Source organism: Macaca fascicularis, chromosome 2, assembly GCF_037993035.2.
Source record: "Macaca fascicularis isolate 582-1 chromosome 2, T2T-MFA8v1.1".
NCBI classification, from domain to species: domain Eukaryota; kingdom Metazoa; phylum Chordata; class Mammalia; order Primates; family Cercopithecidae; genus Macaca; species Macaca fascicularis.
Window position 1 is genome coordinate 81,388,901 of NC_088376.1, and position 8,478 is coordinate 81,397,378.

Here is an 8,478-nt window from a genome sequence, read left to right on the forward strand (position 1 = left end):
TAACTATTTTTCCTCTCGTGGAAAACGTGAGATTTGAAAATTATAACTCTTGTCTATGAAAATTACACAAGTTCACCAATATCTATCCCAGAAAGATAATATATTACAACAAATTAAACTATTGTGAAACTCCTGTGAGATATATTCCACTTAGTCTTCTCCTTAACAGTAAAGACTTGAGAAGGAGCTACCAGGTCATTGAATTGGTCCCAGGGTAGGTTATGGAGTCAAGAAAGGGTAATCATTTCTGCCAATTGTTTCTGCCTCAGGGAGATTAATTTTAAAAGGCAGAATCATGCCTTGAAGCGGCACCTGGATATGAACAAAACCTTTGTTCAGGTCTCCCTAAAGTGGAGGATTTGGAATTCCTTGGCCACCTGTAGAAGAGGAGATGTCTTTCTGACAGGGGAATAGAATCAATGTGGATAAGGCCTGAGCGTTTTTCAGAACTCATTTAGGTAGTATGTTAGCTGGCTCAGGCTGCTGTAACAAAATATTGCTGACTGGGTGGCTTAAACAACAAATGTATTCATCACAATTGTGAAAAACGTAAGATCTTGGACTCACATTCTCCACAATTGTGGAGTTAATTGCTAGTTAAGTGGTAAGTATTATAAGGGCAAATTTGAGCATGGATTTTCTCAAACAACGACTTGCTATTTGTGTGATCAGGACTCATAAAATACTGAAAATCGAAGGCCTGTTGACCAAGGTGGGGTTTGTTTCAGGTAAGGCTTCTCTCCTCAGCTTGCAGCGACTGCCTTCTCGCTGTGTCTTCACATGGCCTTTCCTCTTTGTGCACACAATGCCCAGCTACTTTTTGCATTTTTAGTAGAGACGAGGTTTCACCATGTTGGCCAGGGTGGTCTCCATTTCTTGATCCATTTCGTGATCCGCCTGCCTCGGCCTCCCAAAGTGCTGGGATTACAGGTGTGAGCCACCAGGAGCGGCTTTTGAGAGCTTTTTACATATTTCCTCATGGGGCCCCCAGAGAAAGTGAACCACCACTGCCCATTAGGAGTAACCACCTCTCTGACACATATCCGGGACTGGCTTTTCCTCTTTCTGTTTCATTCTTCCCTGTCCCCAAATCAACTGCAAGCCTTCAAGCCCAAATTAAGACATATCTCCCCAAAGAAAACTGTTTAAACTTTTTTTTTCTTTTACTTTCTTCATTAAAGCACTTAAACCCCTTTGTTTCAGGGTTAATTATTGATGGAAAAAAGGTTAATTCTAGTTCTATACCTATTAGTCATGTAACTTCTGCACTAAACTAATGGGGTGAAATTAACCGTGATTGAGTGGAAACAGAAGGAATTCAAAATAACTCCTGGAGTGTGGGCAAGGAGAGATTTTACTCTGGCTTTCAATATATTTTATTTTATTTTTTCTCACTAGGAAGACATACAGTTAATCTCAAGAACCAATGCACAATCAAAGACTGCTGACTTTTGGAGGCCAAGGCGGGTGGATCACGAGGTCAGGAGATCAAGACCATCCTGGGTAACGCGATGAAACCCCATCTCTACTAAAAATACAAAAAATTAGCCAGGTGTGGTGGCGGGCATCTGTAGTCCCAGCTACTAGGGAGGCTGAGGCAGGAGAGTGGTGTGAACCCGGGTGACAGAGCTTGCGATGAGCCGAGATTATGCCACTGCACTCCAACCTGGGTGACAGAGCAAGAGTCTGTCTCAAAAAAGCAAACAAACAAAAAAAACCTACTGACTTTTTTGTTTCTTAACTAGGCTTTATATAGTTTGTACATTAAATGAAGCTAGAACTTTTCTAGCAATGCAGTCACTCCCAAATTCTGGCTAGCAGCAATATCATTTATGCACAATAGTGAGGTTTCTGCTACTTAATTCGATTAAATTAATCCAGTAGCTTGGGCATGAGGGAAAACCATGTTCTGCCCTGAAAGGGCTCTTAATGACTGTTTTCATCCAGTGGAAACTGTGTTGCCATTCAAGAAATGTGTGGACAGGGAACTGTTTCATTTATTGCTAAGGCAATTCTAAGTGTCATTTAGTAGGTTGATTTTCAGAGCAGTCTGTGTCGTAATAAAGATTTTTAACATCTAGTGTTCATACATTCTTTAAGGCTTGGGGACAAATATTAATTAAATATACAAATGATCCTTATCATCTTTGGCACATATCCATTTTATTTTATTTTATTTTATTTTTATTATTATTATTTTTTTTTGAGGTGGAGTCTCACTCTGTCGCCAGGCTGGAGTGCAGTGGCACAGTCTCGGCTCACTGCAACCTCTGCCTCCCAGGTTCAAGTGATTCTGCTTTAGCCTCCAGAGTAGCTGGGACTACAGGCATGCGCCACCATACCCAGCTAATTTTTGTGGTTTTAGTAGAGACAGGGTTTCACTATGTTGGCCAGGATGGTCTTGATCTCTGACCTCGTGATCCACCCGCCTCAGCCTCCCAAAGTGCTGGGATTACAGGTGTGAGCCATGCGCCTGGCCCTCTCACTAATTTTTTAAATAGTTATTTTTTATTAAAAAAAAATGCTACTTATGGCTGGGCGCAGTGGCTCACACCTGTAATCCCAGCACTTTGGGAGGCTGAGGCGGGCTGATCATGAGATCAGGAGATAGAGACCATCCTGGCTAACATGGTGAAACCCAGTCTCTACTAAAAATACAAAAAAATCAGCCGAGTGTGGTGGTGGGTACCTGTAGTCCCAGCTACTCGGGAGGCTGAGGCAGAAGGATGGCATGAACCCGGGAGGCAGAGCTTGCAGTGAGCCGAGATCATGCCACTGCACTCCATCCTGGGCAACAGAGTGAGACTCTGTCTCAAAAAAAAAAAAAAAAAAAAGAAATTACTTATGTCAACATGTAATGGATTTATTATGAGTTGATATTTTTAAAATTTGTTTTAATTTCTAATGTAGTAGATATTGATACACATACCTTTTTTTTTTTTTTTTTTTTTTTTTTTTTTTGAGACAGGGTCCCACTCTGTCACCCAGGCTGCAGTGCAGTGGCATGATCATTGCAGCCTCTACCTCTTGGGCTCAAGCTATCCTCCCACGTCAGCCTTCCCATGTAGCTGAGACTACAGGCGCACAACACCATACCCAGCTAATGTTTTTAATTTTTTTAGAGATGGGTCTCACTGTGTTGCCCAGGCTGGTCTTGAACCCCTGAGCTCAAGTGACCCACTTGCCTTGGCCTCTCTAAGTGCTGGGACTACAGGTATGAGCCACTGCACCTGGCCAACATACCTATTTTATTTATTTATTTATTTATTTATTTATTTATTTATTTAACCGAGGAAGGAGAATTTAATGTTGTGGGAAGGCAGCAGGATGCTTAGGGTGCGGGCTCCAGCAGGGGAGCACCTTGGCCTTGGTCTTGGGCCAGCAGACGCAGAAGCAGGGAGTGCAGAGCCCGGCAAACAGGTGTGTAGCCCAGGCGGCTCAGATGTAGGTAATCATACATGTCATGGTGGCTGATGGTGCCATCTGAGTGCACAAAGCCAGGGTCGGCATCTAGGAAGTGGGCCCGAGGATGGCCAGCCAGTGCTGCCCGTACCAGCTCATTCACCCGTCGGTTCTTCTCCCGAAGTGGGTTGGGATGCTGGCCTCGCGGAAGCAGACCCAGCACCGCAACCCGGGCCTGGGGCTGCCGCTCATTCACCAGTTGCACAATGGCCTTGATGCCACCAGTCACCTGCTCTGCTGTGTGTCCGTGGTTGTTGGTGCCCACCCAGACCACCACAATCTTGGGCCGGATGTGTTCCAGCTCCCCATTCTCCAGCCGCCACAGTACATGCTGTGTGCCATCACCACCGATGCCAAAGTTAAGTGCATGCAGAGGAGAAAAGAGCTCCCGCCAGATCTCGCACTGCTGCATTAGCTGGACCAAGGAGTCCCCGATGAAGACGACTTCGGGTTCTTTATCTTTGCTGTCAGCCACGAACCGATGGTGCAGGGACATCCAGCGCCCGTCGCCCTGTACGTCCTGCACCGGCGTGGGCTTGCTGGCTGGGTTCTCCTCTCGGCTCATCTTGGCGCCGCAGCTCCTGCAGGATCCAACATACCTATTTAAACAAAGGGTTTCATTTGTTTGTTTGTTTCTTGGCACTCAGTATATTTTAAGGGTAAAAATGGATCCTGAGATCAAAAAGTTTTAAGAGTCATTGGTATAAGGAAAATAGCAGTGACTTTGAATTGAGACAGTCCCGCCACTTAACTAGCCATTTCTCCACATACCCCATCCCAATATGCACACACTGTAAACATACACATACACGCACCAATCAAGCTCTTTCTCATCCCCTACTTAAGCAAAACATAAACAATTTAGTTTAACAAATGAATATTGACTCAACAAAGCGATTAAAAGAAAAAATTCCCCAACTGAGTAATTACAATGGACTGAAAGTTTATATCCCCCCAATGTTCATATGTAGAAATCCTAACTCCTAAGGCAATGGTATTTGAAAATAGGGTCGTTGTCTTCATTAATAGGAAGACATTATAAAATAAGTCTCGGAGAGGTCGCTAATTTCTTTCCTATGTTTAAAGACACAGAATAACTACCATTTGTAACTCTAAAGGGGTAGGTTATATGTATTCACATTTATTTATATATGCATAAAATATCTCTAAAAATATACAAGAAAGCAGTAACACTGATTGCCTTTGAGGACAGAAGTTGGAGTTGAAGGACAGAAATGAAGGAAGATCTTGGAATTTTGAACCATGTGAATATATTATATACTCAAAACATAAAGTACAAATTTTAAAAAGCCAGCACAAATCCGTCTTCTTTCCAAAGTATCCCCAGACACTCATCCAGATCCACATGGTCCAACTGATGTTTGATTGTTGCGTCCTTTTTCGTGGAACTCATCTTTCTCTACCACATCAGAAGTTCTTTGAATGAAATGACCACCTGCATACTTGTAAGTCTTAGAGTTCCCTGTTTTACTTAACACAGTACTGGGCATAAAGCAAATGCTCAATAAAATGTATTTATTAACTGGTAAGAGCTTGCTCCCAAGGGACTGAAATCCTAGTACTGTGCCAACTTTCCATAGCAAGTTGCTTTTTGTGATGAAAAAACATGGGACTGGGTCAGCCAAGGGGAAAACCTGGCACATTCTGATGAGCAGAGGAGAAGTACATGCACAAAAACCTCTTTTAAAAATGTTTGATACTTTATATTTGAAAAAAAAATCACAGAAGCAGTCATCACAGGAAAGGTAAATTCTTGCTGGACTCCCTACAAGTATTTTATAGTTTAGAACCATTTTTACTTGTTTACATAATAGAGGGAGCATGGTGATCTTTCCAACACGGGAGCCTCTAAGAACCCCATCCAGTTGGAAATCAAATGAATTGGGGGATTTTCCGTAATAATGTAATTCCTATGTCTCTTTTCTTGGGTACATTGGTGATGCTGAGTGTTTGCAGAACAATCATTTAGAATTCCAAGGTGGTGTATACGTGAAACAGTAGCAGTAATAGATCAGCGTCACATGATTGAAGATCTGTTCGGCCTTCCTTTCAGGTGAGGATGACTGTGATAACATAAAGGGGCTTTTGGTTTCAGCTTGGGCCTTTTGTTTCCAATTTTGAGAGCTAAACTTTTGGAATAGATCCCTAATATAGATCCTAAAATGTGTCCATTTTTATTTATTTATTATTATTTTTTTAGAGACAGGCAGAGTCTTGGTGTGTTGCCTAGGCTGGGCTTGAACTCCCGGGCTCAAGGGATCCTCCAACCTCAGCCTCCTGAGTAGCTGTGACTATTGGCACATGCCACAGCCGCTGGCTCAAATTTTGTACTTAGTAAAAGGTACTTGGCATCACAAAAACAGGGCTTAAATGCTAGCATAGACAGAAAATCGATAGTTGAGATGATTTCCCATCAGTTGAAGAGGCTGTCACCCAAAAGTTGCAAAGTATCGCTGCCTGTGTCCTTCCAATCAAGGAGAAGACACTACTGATTCACACAAAATGTCATCAACAAGATGTTCTGCTTCCCAGGCCTATTTGCATTCTTACAGGGTCAACAATGCTTGATTCAAATAAAAGACTACCTGAGGGTAGAATTTCAGATGATGAACCATTTAGACTTTTCTATTTTCTCTTAAAGATTATCCACTCTCTAAGTTTCCTCCAGCTCTTAACTTTCTTTAATACAATTGCAAATTCAAATGATGAAAGTTTGCATGTTTAAACTTAGAAATTGCCAGAAGAGAAATTTTTGTTTTATTCAAATTTGCTTTTTAAACATTTAGAAAAGAGAAGCAGGGAATTGTGATCACCAGTTGCAAAACCAAATGCTGTTCTTTTGTTTTCAAGAACAAAAGACTTTTTTGTTGGAAACATCAGAGTTGATTTTTATGTTTGCATACATTAGGGAGATAATGACAGGTTTCTTGCATAAATCACCATTACATCTCACACCAGCCTTTCTGATGTTTCATAATTTTCGAAACATATTTCAGAGTTATTGGCAAGAACAAAACTTTGCAATTTAAATGGATTATCACAACAATTTGACAATTTTCCTCATGTTTTAAACTGAAAGTCACAGAAACACAACAGAGGATATCTGCCACTTGTGATGGAGCAAAATCTTTACTTGAGTCTTTGAGAGTTTGTCTCAACCAGATCACTCAGGTCCTTTAGTCCTTAAGTCATAAACATGTTTATCCTTTAGCTTAGTTTATTAACACATGAAAAAGCACTTTCAGAAATTTGCCTTATTATTCTAAATTAAAGCTGACTTCCTTCTTTAAAAAGCTGCACTTTTGTAACTTCAGGTGTTTCCTTCTCAGAGAGAAGTAGTATATGATTCTGTTTCCCCGGGACCTATGAGGTCAGCCTGTGTGCCTCCTCTCCTGAACGATCATTACCCGACTTGGGCCTGCTCACCAGATTGTTGGATGTTGAAAGGACCTGGTCTGGGGCCAGGACACTTTAGGAATCTCTGCTGTGCTCATGCCAAACTTGGCAGGAAACCAGGCTGAGTGCACCAGGCCCCAGTGCTAGAGGCCAAAAGACCGGATCCTTCTGTGATGCCTTACTCCTCACCAGGCAAAGTTGCGGGGGCAGGCAAGGGGGTGCTCTCTTCCACTGCTGAGTTTCTGTCGCCGCTCTCTTGTGTTGGTTGAGAGAGCTGTATCCAGTGATCTCGTACATGGCTACCATTTCTAAAACATTGTTTATTTCATCATTTAAAATTTCTATTTGGGAGTGTTTTATCACATACATAGCATATTTAATCACCGTTCATGTGCATAAATACATAAAGTTTATAAATATGTAAAGGAATTCATGTATAAAAATATTTTCTGAAGAGAGTTCCCAATCAAAAAAGTATGGATACCATTGTTCTATGAGCAAAAGTTCTAGAAAAGGGTTCTATGCCCTTTTCCCAGAAGCAATTAAAAAGCTTATTTCTGAGACACAAGAACCAGCTTGAAACAGCTCCAGGTAGCCAAAGATAGGATAATTTGAACACTAATACAATGGATTGAAACATATTAAATAAATTTAAAATTGATACATTCATAGTATTTTAAAAATAAACACCTTGGTCATCTTTAAAGGATGTTAATAAACCAATTAATTATTCTGAAAAGAAGCATTGAACCTGACTTTCTAGTGTGAGCTGTACCCTAGGTTACCAAATATTTAATGAGGGAAATTTCATTCCCTCTCCCTCACTCCCTCTCCACACACAAACATACACAAAGAATAGTAGAATATCATCATTTGGCAAATCTCAAATAAGATACAGATATGACTTTCAGTAGCCACTAACATCACAGGAAGAGAACCGAAGATGACGTGCATCCTGATGGAAGATTCAACACCACCTGTGAGACTATTCTGCCAAAAACTCAAACCCGAATCAGGTCAAGCATCTAAATCTAATAAGCAAGTTTTAGGAAATACAGAGGCCTGTGGAACACCATGGAGTAGGATAAGCCAAACCAGACTGTGGCAGACTCAACTGGAAAGATAACCTGTTTTTTAAGCAAATACACTACAAGACAAAAGCAGCGGGAAGAAAACCTGTATCTTAAAAGAAACTCAAGACACATAAGCCAAATGCAACTTGTGGACCTTTTTTGGATTCTCATTCAAACCAAATTTTTAAAAAATTATAAGGCAATCGGGGAAGTTTGAACACTGGATAACAGGTAATTATTATTTTTTGACACCGAGTCTCTGTCCCCCAGGCTGAAGTGAACTGGCGCAGTCTCGGCTCACTGCAACCTCTGCCTCCTGGGTTCAAGCAATTCTCATGCCTCAGCCTCCTGAGTGGCTGGGATTACAGGCGTGTGCCACCACACCCAGCTGATTTTTGTATTTTTAGTAGAGATGGAGTTTTACCACGTAGGCCAGGCTGGGTCTTGAACTCCTGATCTCAGGTGATCCACCTGCCTCGCCTCCCAAAGTACTGGGATTACAGATAACAGGTAATATTAAACGTTG

General features: G+C 41.5%; 1 protein-coding gene across 1 annotated transcript; it reads right to left on the bottom strand.

The window, feature by feature from the left end:
- Positions 1–3,246: 3,246 nt before the first annotated feature.
- LOC102116845 (platelet-activating factor acetylhydrolase IB subunit alpha1) lies at positions 3,247–4,053 on the bottom strand. The gene has a single exon (XM_005546349.5). It carries the CDS (start codon positions 4,025–4,027, stop codon positions 3,332–3,334), a length of 696 nt encoding a protein of 231 aa, XP_005546406.3. The 5' UTR covers positions 4,028–4,053; the 3' UTR covers positions 3,247–3,331.
- Positions 4,054–8,478: the final 4,425 nt, after the last annotated feature.

Coding starts and splice junctions, on each gene's coding strand:
- LOC102116845 (XM_005546349.5), bottom strand. CDS start 4,027: ATGAGCCGAGAGGAGAACCCAGCCAGCAAGCCCACGCCGGTGCAGGAC.